Source organism: Cariama cristata, unplaced genomic scaffold, assembly GCF_000690535.1.
Source record: "Cariama cristata isolate BGI_N322 unplaced genomic scaffold, ASM69053v1 scaffold2598, whole genome shotgun sequence".
NCBI lineage: Eukaryota > Metazoa > Chordata > Aves > Cariamiformes > Cariamidae > Cariama > Cariama cristata.
In genome coordinates, this window is record NW_009632689.1 from 52,599 (window position 1) to 70,764 (window position 18,166).

The 18,166-nt window shown below is 38.0% G+C and overlaps 1 protein-coding gene across 1 annotated transcript in view; it reads right to left on the reverse strand.

Annotated features, from left to right (window-relative positions):
* Positions 1-18,166, reverse strand: part of LMO7 (LIM domain 7) — a 95,332-nt gene that overhangs the window by 14,736 nt on the left and 62,430 nt on the right. The window contains 9 exon segments of the mRNA XM_009706457.1: positions 65-90; positions 2,231-2,287; positions 3,354-3,414; positions 4,087-4,271; positions 5,648-5,809; positions 11,412-11,526; positions 14,490-14,807; positions 15,579-16,020; positions 17,474-17,616. Of these exon segments, the coding sequence (XP_009704759.1) occupies positions 65-90; positions 2,231-2,287; positions 3,354-3,414; positions 4,087-4,271; positions 5,648-5,809; positions 11,412-11,526; positions 14,490-14,807; positions 15,579-16,020; positions 17,474-17,616 (1,509 nt within the window).

Here is an 18,166-nt window from a genome sequence, read left to right on the forward strand (position 1 = left end):
AGCAGTGGGCTTCTTGAAAAGACTAGGATTATATGACTAATTTGTAGTTGCAAATAATACTTACATCAGGCATTACAGGCTCTGGGCCTCCTGTGAGATTTGGAAGGCAAAAAACAGAAATTATTAGAACCATACATACTCACTACTGCAAGACTTATGTAAATGTGGAAAGTCTGAGCTTCAGACTAATTTTTGCTTCCTTAGTAAGCCATGCTTGCATTTTGCCCTACTGAACTTACTTGAGCTCAGAATTCATTAGGTGCTCTCGACTAATGTGCGCAATTGTTTAAAAGCTTTACATGCTTACAAGTGCCATCAGCAATTGCTTGAATTAGCAGTACATCTCCCACTGTGGCAATAAAGAGGTTATTTGCTACACCTCTCCTATTACTATCACGAAACCCAACTGTTTAGCATGACCAACACCCAGAACACCGCTCCAGGGTAGAGCAGCTACTCACCTGCTGCTCTTGATGTGAATTAAGAGCAATAGACATCCACAGGCAACTTCTTTACCACAAAACCATGTATTTCCCCTTTCCAATTGTCCTCCTTTCCTACTCCCAAAAGCACACTTGAATTTGGTGAGCTTGTCACCATTCACCACAAACCTTATGCTATTGAAGGCTATCATGCTTGGTCTTAGCTTGCGCCAAGATGATTGTTAGAGATAGATGTATATTATGCTAATACATTAAAAGTTGAGAAAATGTGGAGAAGCACAGATTTAAGTATAATCCTTTCCTAAGCATCATCACTATTTTTTTTTTGTTGCTAGTGTACTCACTACTTAGCTGTCCAAATTTCAGTTTAAAAAAAAATAAATGCATTAAAGCAACAAGTTGCAACAGTTTTCTGAAGTATGACCACATAAAGTGGAGAAAAGGTCAAATTTAGTATACAAAAGACATCTAATGAGTCACAGACTAGTGTCCAATCTATATATGTACAATTTTGCCTTCATTATCAGATCGCAACAGCCACAGTGACAATAGGACACACAGACTTGATCTCCTGCAATTGTGCCAGGAGATGCTAAAGGGAGGTCCAGGCAGCACCTATCTTTGCTCCCCTCTTCTCTCACTCCTGTAAGCTTATGCTGGCCTGTACACATTTAGAAAAGAGAGTCTTTCATATCATTGTAAAGGTAAAGTATCAAAAGTTTAAAATGAACAAAACTGTACTGAGCATACATTCTAGAAATACGCCCTTCTCCTCCTCAACCACAAGTGAAACACTTCAAATATTGCTATAAAATTTATTAAAATAAACCCCAAACTTCATAGCCATCCTTTAAAAAAACAAAAAAAAACCCAACCAAAAAACCAACAAAATAACCAACAAAAAATACCACCATATTGCAGATACAATGCAGCAGGAGTATTTAAAAGCAAACAGAACCACAAACACAGATTTATGCCATGGCATTTCACATATCACTTCTGGAAAAAACAGAAGCCATCGTCACTGAAGGCAAAGTCCCGGCCCCACTAAAATCACTGGCAAAATTCACACTGAACTCCCAGTGGGCCAGAATTTCACTCTTTCAGGCTACAGCAAAACAGCAAGGCATACACAGTCTGAAGACAGCATTAGACATAGAACATTAGTGGAAGTATGCGAGTTGTGACATGCAAAACACCAAAAAGCAACCTACAAAACCAAAATTGAGCGCCTTATTTTTTGCTTTTAAAAGCTAGCATATTCAATTCAAATTTATATTGGTCTTCTTGGGATCTTGCGACATCACCACATAATGGAAAGCCAGCAGCTGCCTTTTTCCACCAATTTAGATGAAAGCACAGAGCTACAACTCAAGATAAACTCAAATCCAGAGTTAAGTATTTTGTCAACAGCTCTGAGATCTGCACTAAGCCTCTGCTGGAATATTCAATGTTATTCTTGTTTTGTAGGTAGTAGCAAACCTGAACAGACAGTGCTATCCTTCTTACTCCTACCCAGTGAAAAAAAAAGTATGAACAATATAGAAGAGATTTAAACAGCTACAGATATAAGAGAACACACAAAGACCCATTACCACAAAGGTAGACCCATGAATTGTAAGAATAACCTGATGACCCTGGGGAAAGAAGGGAAATTAATTATGTTGCTTCGTTGTAACTGCAACAAACAATGAAGAAGTATAGTACCCAGCACCAGACTTGTTAGGATGAGTGTGCAGCAGGAACAATTTCATGGAAGTACATGAAATGTTAGCTCTTTGGTTTACCTTGTTCAAAAAATTGTGACCGCCTTTTTAAGTTTTTCAAAGAAATAGGTTCAGATGCTATTTAAAAAATACAAAGAATACAAACAAGTCAATGAGGTGCTGTCTTTTTTCTTTTTTTTTTAAATGAGTATCACCACTGGATAAGAAACTTTTGTTAGACCTCTAATCTACAGCAACATCACTTCAGAAAAACAAAAGGCCCCTGAAACACAAAGGAAATCTAATCTTTCATATTAACAAACACAATTTTGAGTAGGTTACATCATATACTGATTAGTATTTCATTTTATCACTAACCATGTCCAACTATAACAACAGTACAAGTGTCAAACTTGGACTCAAAGTCTCCCCGTCTAATTTAAGCCTCCTCAACTGAGATGCCAAATTGGACTGAGAGCCTAATCACCTTTTAAGGTCATCAGAAAAGCATCTCTGGAAAGCAACTGATCTCTTGGGGGAACTCTTTTATAAATCACCACGTGCATTCAAGATAAAATGAAATACAAAGTTCCCATTTAAGGTTTATTGTTCCATTAGGAAGTATACATACCTGGTTTCTCTCACTGTCACCAAGTAAGGCTATAACTGTTCATAGCATTGTAAGTAATTATTATTCATACCAGAACCATCAATAGCGTTCTCCAGGAATAAAAGAAAAATAATAACTGTAAAACAATCACTACCCCCAAAACCCCACAACTGAAATAGGAAAAAAAAAAAAAAAAAAGTTTTAAAAAAAAGTTGAATACTCTTTACACTCTTCCTAGGCAGTGAAATAAATCAATATTCATACTGACTCAGACTCCACACAGTGCAGTAGCAATTACAATAAATTGTGTGCCTTCTCCTTCTCTTTCCTACCACACAGTAAATTTACAACCATTAATGCAGAGACGGTGGGGTTTGTCACTGCTTTGTTGTCAGTTCTCCAACTGCCTAGCATGTCATGGAAGCAAACTACACCCAGTTTGGATGCAACTAGATCTCTGTGATACCTGTCTAGCTTTCAGGTCATAAAGGTCTTGCTTTGCCCACTGTATAAAGCTTGTGATGATTACAGGTTTAGTGTCTGTGCTTGTTGCAAATCCACATAATCAGTGGATGAAAAGCAACAGTGGTTTACCTCTTTGTTCATTAGAGCCAAGATCTCCTTGCATTCCGTTTATCAATTTTGTTTCTGTATCCTGAAAAAAAAAAAAAAAAAAGGGCTTAGGTTCATTAGATTTGTGGAAGTTTATCCTGTTACACATCTCCCTTGACAGGAACTGTATATTATGAAACAATTCAGAACACTCTTCACAGAAAGATACAAAACTATCTAAAACTTATTCAGTGTATTACATGATAAAACGAATGAAGGCCCTTGAGGGGATCAGTAACGAGCTGTGAATTGCTGGCTGAAATAAAACCCATTAGTTTGCAAGAAAATGCCAGAAGCTGAGATCTTACTATTTCAGCTCCCTAGCAGGCAGGGTGTTAATTGCAAGTAATTTGAAAGCACATATACGTTTGTTCTTTGGGGCTGCAACTTTCATTTATGCTAATAATGGAGGTAAAAGTATTTTCTAAAGAATAAACACTCTATACATTTTAGTTAAAATATAGTCTGCATGTTTTTTAATACTTATCACTTAGTAGTGTCCACTAATGGATAGCAGCCAGTCTTTAAAACATCTTATTTACCCTAATACGTACATAGCTACATCTCCGTATTTGCAGTATCCTATATGTTCCTTAAGTAATACAAATAAAAATAAGATTTCCAAGGTCTTTTTTCCATCTTCCCCCTATCAAGGCATTACATTTTTGCTTTCTTCCTCTCCCCACATTCCACGACCCTTCAAAAATATACTCACAGAACTTTGAAGGCTGCTGGAGAAATCTCTTTTTGTTGATATGGTGGAAACATTTGAAACGTGTTCTCCAGAAGTTGCATCAATCCATTTATTTTCAGATGTACCTATAATGTTGGTAGCCGTACTGGTGAGATTGAGAATTTTATGCCTTACATATGGCAGGGAAGGCTGGTCTTTGCCCCAATCTTTTTGGTATGTGGAGGATCAAGAAATTAACGTAGACAGTAATGTCAAAGAACAGAACAAGAGTTAGTGAAAACACATTAAAATAACACAAAAAAAAACACATAACAGAAGAGGGACAGACACAAATCAGGTGGAATTTGTGAAGACAGGAAAAAGGGCTTTTATGAGCAGACCGCCTTCCCCAAGGTGTTAGTCATAAACCAAGTAAAAGTTTACCAGATGTTTTGCTAATATGGACTACAGCAGCTCAACGTTACAGAACAATTAGTATTCATTGGAAACTATTTCATTAGTATTAGTAAGGATTGAGAAAATTCTTCCAACTTTATTCACACAAGGTACAATTTGACTCATACACTATCCAGGGAAGTGTCATTTTCACGTCTGTGCTCATCAGGAAGAATAGAGGGCAAAAACAAAGGCAGTCTAAACTATACTAGCAAAACTGATGAGGCAAAGACAAATTATAATCTTCTCTCAGACTCCATCATTTCTCCCCTCCCACTACCTAAAATTTATTTAATGAGTAGTTCTCCACTAATCTCACTCCTCATTTCTGCTAGGCCCTGTAGAAGGTGTGGTTTGTTTCTTGTCTTTTCCTCATACTGCTATTTTTTCCGCACTTGCTGGTAACTTATTCTACCTAGCATCCCACTAAAAAAAGTTTTGTATTTATACCGTTAAAGAAATCACTGGTCTCACTTCCAACTCCAGAAAAATTCTTTTGGGACTTTGAAAAGGTATCCTGATTAAAGCCATGGCAAGTCTAGAAATGCTACAAGGCCTTCAGCCAGGATGGAATCCCTCACTAGCCAGAATGGGCAGTACCATTCTGGAGAGATCACAGCATCACAATATTTGGGTCAATGGTCAAAATCATAGCACAGAGGTGCTACATCACCCACAAGCTCATATACCATCTGAAACACTCCCTGAAGAGAGGAACACAAGATCCTCCTTCCCTGAAGAAAGGGAACTGCTGATTGAGGGAGAGGGGCTCTAAAAATTACTATCCTCTAGAGACCAGCTCCTCTTTGTTTTTGTGGTATGTCAGGAAAGAAAACGTTATATTCCCTTGTGTGGTGGTTGCACACTTTTTTACCTGTGTGTCCTCTCAGAAACAGGTCAGAGCACAAGAGAGAGAGGTCAGTAGTTCAATGCTTTGTAGACTTGCTTGTCAAGACATTTCTAATGCACGAGTAGTTAAAAAAAGCCAAGTTGTGTTAAAATGCAACAGACACGCTAGCAAACTACTTAGCTCAGATACATATTACTACTGTAAGGGTATATAAGGACTCTCAGCTGTCAGGTACAGCAGAGACAAAGCTTATTTGCCTTACAGAGAATACTGTATCTGCCCGAAGAAACAACTCACCATTCTTTCCGTATCGTCTGACATCCATGAGTAGGTTTCCAGTTTCTAGTGCTCTGCTGATGGCTTCTTCCCACTGACTATAGTCCATACGCGAAACCTTCGTGCCATTGACAGCAATGATCTCATCATCTACATGCAGCGGACAAAGTGCTGCTGGGCTACCTGCAGAAAACAGAAGAAAAATAAAACTATGTCTCCATTCACAATTTATTTTTTTTTTTTACCACAGTTGCGACTGGTATGGTGTGTGGAAATCATCCAAACAAATGCTTATTGGTGGATATTCAGAAAGTCTTCAAAAAATTTACAACACTGTAATATAAGGTCAGTAAGCTCAGTATCAAAGTGGTGTTTCAATTTGAAACTTCTGAAAATGACAAAGAACATCAGTCTTTCTGACTTGTAAGTGTTCACATTCTGGCTAACCCATTTAATAAACAATCTATGGGCCCACTCTTGCCTTCACTAATTCACCTTTACCATCTGGGATAGTGAGAGAGAGGCAGCACCACAGCATCTGCAGTCAATGATTAGCTGAAATTCAGCCAACATTTGGGTAGTCCTCTTATTTGCCCCCAAAAAACAGCCTCCACTTTGTTAATTCCAGTAGAAGCTGCCTTTCTCATATTCTTATTTACATTTTCTGGGCTCTACTGACAAGATCATGGTGGTTTATTGCTTTGTTAAAATAGTTTGTTATCTCTGAATTGACTGGTAATTGAACTCAAGATATTGCTGGGTGCTGCCCCATTAGACTTCTCCAGATTCTAGTTATTTGGTCTATTAAGAGTAAATTTCATTGCAGCTTGGACTTTGAATTCTACTGATATTTTGCAAGACAGGCTGCACTTTATACACTTTTTCATCTACTACATATTGGCAGGTGATCTCACCAGCCTAAGGACAGACAACATACAGGACCAGTTAATAAACTTTTTTCTATTTAATTCAGAAAATGGATGAGCTTAGAAACTCTGACTTCCCTAAGTAAGATTTTATAAATTACATCTGAATTGTTCTTCCATTAACAATTTACTCCCTTAGTAGAATAGAAAATGGAAAAGTTAAGTGAAAACGTAGTTCAAGATTGCACAATAAATCCTCATGTTAATAAAATCAAACAAATTTGAATTACACAATGGAAGCATTTTCCAAAGTAAGCAGTGAAATCCACACATCTTATTTAAAATACACCAAGAACAATGCTATATTACATTATCAGAAACAAACCTGGACAAGTATGACAGAAGAATTTAGACTTAATCCTGACCATCTTCAGACTCACTAGTAACACGCCGCTGTAAGTCTGGATCATCCACTAAGGATTCAGATAGCTATTAATACTCCTGGCACCCAAGTTAAGAAATGAAGAAATGCTACGCTTCCTAATACTGCACCAAATAGGGATCCATCATAGCTCACTAAAAAAACCCAACACTAACTACTACGTTAGAAGAGCATAGCTCCATATCCTATTTTTCTGCATTCTTCTTAAAGTATAGACTGAAAACTCCACTAGCGGTTATTACAATTTTTAAAACACACCAATTATTTTTAAGCAGTATTATAGAATAAAAGGTAGGGTTTTCTTTCCTCCTTTCTTGGAGGAAGAAAACATGGACAATAGCTAAACTGGAAAAAACGCGCATCTCCTTAGAGCCAGGAAGATGTTAAAAATTTAATGGATTTTCAAATCTATTAATGGAAGGTACTATTAAGGATACTATCGAAGATACTACCACTGAAGTTACTGTTTTCAACAACATATAACGTATTATATAACATTTGGAATTGTGTCTCATTTCAAAATCCAAGATTTTAGGACCATATCGTTTGACCATATGCAGACTGAACTTCATGCTCATGGTACAGGGAATGCTTCAGGCTCAAGGACAGTCATCAGAATAGATAACTTCCCTGTTTTGTGTTGTGAAAGAATGAGCTCTAGGAACCAAAAAAGGTGGTGTTCATTTTACTCAATTTGACAGGGACAAGACTTAGTTCAGAGGCAAGAACAGTATACCTCAGCTCAGTCTTAGGGAAGGTAGGGAATTTAAAATTGCACGGTTCCTCCTACAATATGACCAGAAAGACTTATCTAGACCATACCCCAACCATACAGATTAGAAAGAATTGCAGCAGTCTCTAGATTGAACATGTAGACCTAACACAGCCAGAAAAACTAACACTGCTCAATTTTTGGTATGTAACTTTGCCCTCAGCTCTTCCTCTACTGTCTCTATAGTCTGTGAATAAAAGGGCTTCTCAAGAGTGCAAACCAGTGCACCTATATCGGGCTTCTGCTCTGATTCACCTCCAGAGAAGTCTACAGAGACTAGCTGGCAATTCAGGTGCTGAAAGTTGTATGATGTCAGTTGTCTTTCTCTGTCTAACTCCTTCAAGATTGTAAGAGTTACTGATAATTTCGTTAAACTGCTGTAGAGGATTTAGTTTACGTTACAGAAAACAGGTACTCTTGTTTTTACTAAGTTTCCCTGAAGGCAGAAGATTTTTCTTCCTTACTACTACTTCCTACTACTACTACTTCCTTACTACTCCGCAGAAAACAAAAACAACCAAATACTCACTCATTTTCCATAGGTATTTTATCTCCAACCTATCCCCATCTGTTGTTATTACAACAGATAAATACTAGCTCAGAATCATACAAAAAAAATTAAACTTGAAGGAAGTGGGTCAAACTTACTTTGTCCTACATGCCTGCAAGTGTTTGATCACAGACATGTGTACTCCTGTATCAACACAATTGCAAAAAAATATTGCAAATAGGGTAGGTGAAAGGGAAAGGACTGAAACAATAAAGATTATAAGGCATTGGGGAAGCTGGCAGAATAATGTCTAGATTAACGACTTTAAGGCTTTCTGTTTACCTAATTTTTAGCATAAAGGTTGAAAATTCCTGTAAAAAACAAGCACTATCTTCTTCTATACGTCTCACTGAAACACATGTTACAGGCTTAACTCTTATTAAGCTTTTTGAGAACACTTATAAGAAGTTAATTTTGCTTGCTAAGTAGTTTTCTTAACAACTTTTTGAAGGAAAAGCTTATGTAGAATATAGACTCATTTATAAGTAGCAGAAAGATAAATGCAGGTTATCACCTGAAGAAAATAATACAGCTAGTTAGGATGACAAGTATGTCAAGACAATCAGGGAAAGTCTTTCTGGAAGCTATTTCTGGGCTCACAAAAGGCAAAAAGGTGACTGAGAACAGCTGGTATGGATTTGCCAAGCCTAAATCACTGTTGTTCAACCTGATTGTCTTCAGTGATGAAATGACTAGATTTGTGGATGAAGGGAGAGTGGTGGATACCATCCACCTTATCTCTAATAAAGCTTTTGACAGGATCTTCCACAGTATCCTGATATCAAAGTTGGGATGGTATTGTCTACGGGGCAGAATGACCAGATGGGTGAAAAACTGGCTGGGCTGTCAGGCTCTACAGGTAGCAGTTAATGGTTCATACTCAGTTTGGAGGCTGGTTACAAGTAGAGCTCCCCAGGGGTGTATCCTGGGATTTGTCCTCTCTAATATTTTCACTAATAACCAGGAGTAGGAGGAGGAAGTGAAACACACCCTTATCAAGTTTGCAAACCAAAAGGGACAGGGTGGCTGATACTCCAGGTAGGGGGTAGGGGCGCTGTTCAGAGCAGGAACGTGACATTCAACAAGGGCAAATGCAGAGTCCTGCTCCTGGGATAGACTAACTCCAGTGATGGTACAGGTTGGGGGCTGATGGGCTGGAGAGCAGGGCTGGGGGTACCCTGGCAGTGGCGAGGCTGTATGAACACTGGTATGACCAGCAGATAGAGGGAAGTGACTATCCCATTCACTCAGCACTTGTTATGCAATATTGACAATACTGTGTCCAGTTTTGGTGTCCCACTGTAAGAGAGACAGCAATAAACTAGGGCAAGTTACATGGCAGGCCACTGGGATAGTCAGGGCTCGAGCACTTGCTCTGTGAGGAGAGGCCTGGAGGTATAGGCTTGTTCAGCCTGGAGAAAAGAGGCTGCAGAGGGACCTAACAGCAGTCACCCCAATACCTACTCGGAGGTCACTGAGAAAGGAAAGCCTGCTCTTTATACAAATTTATGGCAGGAGAACACAGCACAGCGGTTATAAACTGAGACAAAGGTCAGTCTGACTGGATATGTGGGGAAAATTTTCTCTGAGAGGATAATTGTGCAATGTCCAGAGAGGCTGTGCAGTTTCCATCCTTGGAGGGTCTCAAACCCACCTGGGTAAAGCCCTAGGTGATCTTCCAAGGTCCCTTCCAATCTGAATTATCTTATGACTTATCCTTAAAACCAGGAAATGCAACATTTAGAAGTGCCTAGCTGAAAGTACATCTTACTTTTTCAGTGGACCATCCACCTCTTTCATCCTTCACTCCTTTAAAGGAAGCTACAGCGATTGAATAAGGATACATCACGAGTCAGTTGTTGGGAAAAAAAAAAAGTTAAACACAGGCTATAAATGAGAATACCAAGATACAGTCCATCCTCCATTCAATCTTTATATTTTGCATCCTTCCTTGTGAGAATGGTAATAAAGCATAACCGAGATAACAGCCACAAGGCCTTCATCTTCTCCTTGCCTACAGAATTGGGCATAGGCTGATGTGAACCTTTCTGAATGACCAGCAGGAACATTCACTACCCTCTGGTTTCTCATTTACAGCTGGCAGCGCAGAGATAGTCCTCTGCCTCCAAATAACAAAATTAAACCAGAAGTCTAGCAGCAGGGAAAGCAAATAGAGAGTTACTCCTCATGCAAAGCAAATATTAACCGTTACAATCTAATTATAAGAAGTACCCAGATACAGCGAAGAGATGACTAAAAATTGGGGGGGAAAAAAAAAATCTCAAGGCTGCTCAGCAAGTGCTGTTATATGGTATTTTTTCCTCTCTGGAAAGCACAATGAAGGGCTAACTAAATGAGAAGTTTCCAGTTATTTCTCCTTTCTCAGGATGATCTTGTGTTAGCTAGAAGAAAGGGCACGATTCAATATTCCTCAAGTACTGCTGGTAACGGAAAAGACCAATATTCAGAAAACAAGCATTACATGTGATCTGCTTGGTTTTATTGTTGTGTTTTGTTGTGGGTTTGTTTTTTTTTTTTAATTAAGAAAACAGAGCCTGTTCTCTGCAGAAGATTCCTAAAGCTTAGAAATAAACTTTATGTATGTTTCATTTCAAGACAAAAATGTTTGCTTTTCCTCAGTATTAACACATCTGAAAAAAACTGCATTGGAAATCAATTTAGAAGTTGCAACTGCTTAAAAATATTAACTGTCTCCAAAATTCAACATAACTAAGACAGGGAAATTGAAATAAAAATACTAACTCCTAAGTTTCCCCTGCATCCGTTTACAAACCATATGAAGGGAAATCTTTTAAACTTAGCTAAAAGAATGATCTGGATATTAGAAGTCTGTATGTGCCCCCTACTACTGTTCTGTACGGGGCTTGGTGAATGCTTGAGTAATCACATTTAAGCCTTCAGTGATTATAGAAATGTCTTTGATTAGGAAAATGCGTTTTTGATATTTCTGAATTCAACCTGTTTCAAGAGATGAGGATTCACAGAAATACTTCAGCAAACTAAATACTGATTTTTCAATTCTCCACATGATTTTTTAAAATATGTGCAGGATTCCTAAAAGCAAATGCCTTAATTTAGAAGTCTCTGCAAACTAAACATAAGAACAAAAATTTGTGCAGTTAATACACATTTACCTTCTTCAATCGTCTGTACAAAGGCCCCTGAAGAACTCCAATTTGTTGTAAACCCAAAGCTGCGACTGTGGCCAGGTCTCTGGTTTATACTGATTCTCATTTCACTGTACTGTTCCTGAAAAATAAAACATGACACTACAGGATCTGGTATCACAGGAATCTAAATGAGGGAAAGTTTATCCTCTAAATAAGTGAGGCTGCTCACAATGTGCACTTTAATCATCTATTATTAGCATCACAGACAAAGGAAACAGTATTGAATTCAGTTAACTAACTCATTTGTTTTTTATTCAAACAGGTACGTTTTCAGTTTACCTTTACATTTTCTCTACACCTATATTTAGCTGTACATTTCTCTTACTTTAAATGTTTTGTAAAACAATGCTACAAAATGTAAGACATTTGAGTAAACTAAATCCCTAAATGGGTCTTCATGGATAGTCTTATGAACTTGTGGAACACTCTGCCTCCTGAGAGAGTATCAGTCAAACAGAGATGTGAAAAACCTAGATAACAGTAATTCATCTTATTTTTTTCTTGCACATCCTACAGTGGTCATCATCAATTTCCTTTAGGCTCAATGCTGCAACTAGGTTTACTTGGGTGAACAATCACCTTTTCAATTTTGTATGAAATAAAACTAGCTTGCTATGAATTTTTTAATGGAGGTCTTAGATACTAAAATTAATCCAAGAATTAGTTAGAATCCAGATTTTCCATTCTAGTGGACTTTCAAGATGCTTTCAAAATCAGAATCAAAACCTAACATTACCATTTTAAACTACAGAAATATTTGACTGGAAAAACATTTTGGAACACTTGCTTTCAATCCCACACTATATTATGAACATGTGTTGCATACATTAACATTTTAACGCCAACTCATTAAAAAACAATTAAAATATCCAAATGCATGCTAATCACTTTATCATGGAACTGACATTGTTATAAAAGGAAAAAAAACTATTACAGACTTTTTCTGTCAAACACGGTTAAAATAGATATATTCCAGCAACGTGCACCTAGAGGAGACCCCGCATATGCTCATATGCACGCATTAAATGTACACCTACATTTTAGTTGTGTAGTTAACCAGCCTTCCTGAAGGGTGGGATTCATCTTCCCTAACTTAAAATACTGAAAAGTCTACATATCTAAGCCAATTCTCCAAAGTTCCTATGTTGGTATGTCCCAACAGGTAGCTGCAGGGAGCAGTGCACAAGCAGATGTAGTCAGCCAGAGCCTCCAGGCAGGACATAGCCAGGGGAGGCTTCAGCAGTACCCGACCAACAGGTGCAGAAGACAACAACATGGCAAGGCAACAACCTGAGGTTTTGCCTCCTGTTACAGGAATGTTCCTGGCAAAACACTCCCCATTACAGCCCAGGGCAGAAATTAAGTCCTCTCTTCAAAACACAGCTACTAGTTTGCAAATGCTCCCATACAACCAAAGTCCGTGGGTGAGTAACAGTGTATTAAAAGTGAATCTACTAACAGACAGGTTCACACACTGGGCTAGAGCACGTATAAAGCTCTTGAATTTGAATGTGTTCTTGGAAATTACTGTTGTTGTTATTTTTATTTCCACCATCCCAACCCAGCTCTTCTTCAAACCTACCTCTTGTCAGAGGAGTAATGCGACTTTGTACACTGAACTTCATCATTTGGACAGGTTGTCTCCAAAACACTTAGTACTCCACAAACCTGGTGTTACTGCCCTGAAGACTAGTGAACTATATCAGTCTCTCAACTCTGGCAATGATTTACAAACACGCCAAATGGAACTTGCATTCTTTAAGTTATAGCTTGTTTGAGGCACAACACAAGCTTTTTTTTTATTTTTTATTTTTATTTTTTATTTTAAACCCCCACATTACTCATTTGCAGGAAGGACAATTTATAATCTTGTGACTAATGACAGGAAAAAAAAAAACCATGGACCTAGTACATTTTGTTCTCATTTGGTGCACTTAAAGTGATACAAATCCATATCTAATCTATGTTTTCACTGATTAGAACAGCAATTCCTCTGCCTGTTTTTGCTACAACACAGAAAAAAAAAAAAAAAGATCACATTCTTTTTTGTTATACATCACAATTTCAAAAAATTATGATAATTTAATTGCAATGGCCAAGGGGTATCAGGAGTAGTAAACTGAAATATGTTTCTTTTCCACAGGTGATTAGGAAGAAGAATGCTCCAAAGTGACTGAATTTATAAAAAGATGGTGTGGGAAGAGATTTCATAAATCAGCATCCAAGGTCTTATGATCCTCACCCATGCAACTGGCACAATTAACTTTTACAGCAACAACAGGAATGCAAAGAATTCCCCTCTAATCTGTCAAGGGGTATGAACTACATCATTGGGTATTACAGAAAGGTATCAACAATTAAAGCTATTGCTGGTCATTTTTTTACATGTGAAACATGCGATCAGTTGGAGGAAACAGCACTTGAAGTTACATATTCCAAAAAAACCACTGAAAGACTCAACTCCTGGGTAAGCACATACACAGAGACGGTGATTTGCTTTAAAATTCATTGTGAACATTAATTTAGATTAATTTCAAGTAAATAATTATTTTAAAAAAAAAAAGGGAGGCTCAAGAAACAACAGATGGAAAAAAGAATAGTATGATACTAATGTTTAAGGGTGGCTGTTGAAAAGCTGATCTTTATTTTCCACCACCAGTTTAAAAGTGCAAATGAATGCTACAGAAGCTCCAATAGTTCATCTAACTGACATACCTGATAGTGCGCACAATGTGCTCATTTGGAGAATAACAAAAAATTTGCAAGCATCAAACAATATCTAGAGTAACTATTTTGAATTAGAATGAGAAATAAAATTAACCACAGAACATATAAAGGGTAAGGAAAAAATGCAGCAAAAGAACCAATTATTTTCTTTCCAAATATTCTCTTTCCCCTGAATTAAATCAAAGGAAATAGTAGTTCCCTGAGATGTTTGCTTACTACCAAAATATACTTGCATTAGATGTAATTTTATTTGTTTCTTTTACTTTGCTGTAGCATTCAGTCACACTAAGTAATCACATTTATTTTCACACTTACCAGGGATTTTGAATCCTCAGGCTCTGGCAGACTCACATTTTCTGCAGAAGATGCAAGTGAAAGAGAATCAGGAGGAGAGGAATACTCTGGTTTAAGAATACTGCTTCCAGCACCTTGGTCTTGGGATTTTACAGCTAATGCCAAAATAGGAGGTGTCGACTGAACACCTTCTTTCTCCTCCTCCTCACCTCTGCTTCTGAAACCACTAACGGAGAGAGGATGTGCAGAGTCTGGTTGTGCAAATGAACTGCTAGTGAACAAAGTTTGAGTTCTTTTAGCTTTTTCTACTTCTCCATTGTATTTCTGGGTATCATCCATCTAGAAAAAAAATGACAGTTTTGTAAATATGTGCTTTAAAAAAAACAAACCACTAATCTTTCAGCAATCTAAATATTTAACAAAAAAACCTCTCCCTTTCATGCAAATTCTGATTACTGTACCCATTACTAATTACCCACTTTAAAGAGCAGCAACATATTTTTTTTCTCTTGAAGTGTCTGCAGAATAAATAGTCCAGTCTTTTTAAGATAAACTTGTTAAAACCATCTGCTTAGAATCATTTGCATTTTTACTATTTTTTAAATTGAGACAAATAGGGATTTAGGAGAAAGCTATGAAAATCGACACAATAATCGGGGGGGGGCAGAAATAAATTTCTGTGTTTCAGTGCTTTACTGAGCAGGCAAATTTTAGACTAGCATAAAATTTCAATTTCAAAGTCAGAAGAGCAGAGGAAACTTATCACCTGAAAAATTTGTCTTTAACACTTAATTATGTTAACTTGGCTTCAGACAGTTACATCTGATGAAGGCAGGTTTTTTGATAAGGAGCACTAAGGACACTTACTACAAGTAATAAAAAGATTATTCTACCAAATATATTTATCAGCCTTATTTCTAGGAGTGCCTTTAAGTGCAGAAACATGAGTAAACATCTAAAGCCATGACAGAATTGCCTGCTCTATTAACACAGCCTTCATCAAACAGCAGACATTTTTAAAAAAAAACAACAAATGTTAAAACTCTACTGTTCCCTCAGCTATCGAAAACCCCAACATTTACAAACTTCAGGAATGAAGCAGAATTTTACCGTGAACGACCGTGGAAGTGACGAGATTCCTCTTGAGTGGACACCAAAAGGTCTTGGTGTAACCACAGATGTTAACCTAGAGGTATCAGTTTTCTGGTAACTTCTCGGGAGAGAAGCTGAAACCTGAGCCGACCCAGTTTGAGCATTCACCGAGTAGCGGGTAGACAAAAGAGCCGAGCTCTGCTCCCCTGCCAGGCTGTTTGGTGGTGCGGTAGCTTCACAAGTGGCCGAGCTCTCTGGCAGGTTCTCCTTGTGTGGCTGTGCAGCATACGCGCTTTTGCTGTCCTTAGTGCTGCAGGAGGTATCTTCTTCCAAAACGTAATCTTTTGCTGCTGATCGTGTGGAAGGTGCTTTTTCTTCATTAAACACGTCATCATTCAGTGAATACATCCATCTGCGTTCATGTCTTCGCTGCCCGTAGGAGTCTTGATCTCTGTCCTCCCTATGGGGAAAGAGAGCATTAAAACACCAAAGTGACCTGACAAACAGGTGGGTCCTAAGTCTTTCATCTAATAAACCAAGAAACACATCTCCAGTAAATTAAATTAATGGCATCATTTAAAAATATTGGTATTTTAATCTATTTTTAAGTCTACCTTCTTCCCCCTCCTCCCCATTTCAACACTCCCATAACACTCAGGCATACTACTGTCACATTATCAGGTTGCCACCATGACAGAAAACTCTTTGTCAAGAAAATGATATAGCTATTCAAGTTACATATCCTCAGAAATTCAGATTTCATTGAGGAAAGAATGGGAAGAAGGTAGTCCCATAATGCTGCCTGAACTGTATAGCTCTGCTGATGTCTCTGCTCTAAGAAAATGCTATACTGAACTCCAGATAACAAAATAAGATGCCTGAAGTTCAGATTTTTTTTTCATGGTATCTATTTCACCAATTATTTAGAGATCACGAAGTGCATGCTTTTGCAAATCCTTTCCAATCTCCCCTTTTCGGGTGTTGGCGTATTATCTCCAAGTTTCCGCTGACGATGTTGAGACATTACTGTTCTTTTTGGGACGACTTTGGACCGACTCTCACACTGCTATTCATTCTTTTGTCATAAAGGAACAATGACCAAAGAGATAATCTTTACTTCATCTTTTTTAAGATTCTGATAATACCGGACATTAAACACAATTAGCATCCACATTTTTACTCAAGAGACTAATTTTTGTCCTCACAAGTAAGTAAAAAAGTGCAGAAACACAAAACATTCTGTTTTAAGACTTACTTAAATTTCTTTTACGAATACATGCCATGTGCATACTCCCTTCATCTCAGTAATACATGCATTTTAAAAAAAAAAAAAAAGACTGTCACCAGTAGAAATGGTATTGTGGTAACTCAATTTACACTTTTTTTAGTCTTCAGAGAGATTCTTGTTCTGTAAATACCCAGAGGATTTCCCCTCTATGCCCAATTATTCAAGTAAAGGTTTACAGCTCTGTGATATACGTTAAAATGCTGGCTGCATTTATCCACATCGGCTAAAAGAACAGCAAATGCAGTGGCAGAGAAAACAGGAATAGTTAAGCTGATCCAAGAATAAAAAAGGCAATTATCCAGTTCAACACTATTGTTTTAACCTCTTTAAAGTGGATGCAAATACCAACTTCTCAATACATGGATTTTTGGATTTATTTATGGATAGCAGAGTAAAACATCATTTACAGAGTAAAACTGTTCAACATTCTGTGAAAACAATGCATTAGCAGGCCATATTCCACCCTTCAATTGCCTACATTTCCACACTATAATTTGCAACTAAAATTGTTGAGATCTCTGCAGACTCAAGTGCAACTTGCCAGTAAAAGCTGCTGAAGAATTCAAGAGAATAAAAATCCTGAGATTAAAGTTCTTCAACATAATGCTCCCATTAGGGTCATTACCTCTCCTGCTGCATTTCTTTCAGTGACTTGGTACTCTTTTCAGACACCTCAGAGGCTCTCCTTTCTATTTCTTCTCTCTCTTCCTTTTTCTTTTGCAATTCAGAAGTGAAGCTCTTTCTACGATTCTTCCATTTTGCCAGATCCTATAAAAATAACATGAACATATACAATCAGATTTTCTCAAGATCTTGTAAATCTACAGAGGCATTCCATCACATGCTACCTACTGCCCTGATCTCTGCTCTGGTGAGACCTCCCTCTGCAGTACTGCCTTCAGCTCTGCGGCACCCAACACAAGAAGGACATGGACCTGTTGGAGAGAGTCCAGAGGAGGCCACAAAGACATCAGAGGGCTGGAGTACCTCTCCTATGAAGACAGGCTGAGAGAGTTGGGGTTGTTCAGCCTGCAGAAGAGAAGGCTCCAGGGAGACCTTAGAGCAGCCTTCCAGTACCTAAAGGGGGCCTACAGGAAAGGTGAGGAGGGACTTTTCACAAGGGCACATAGTGATAGGACAAGGGGCAATGGCTTTAAACTGGAAGAGGAAAGATTTAGATTGGATATCAGGAAGAAATTGTTCACTGTGAGAGTGGTGATGCACTGGCACAGGTTGCCCAGAGAAGTTGTGGACACCCCCTCCCTGGAAGTGTTCAAGGCCAGGTTGGATGGGGTTTTGAGCAACCTGGTCTAGTGGA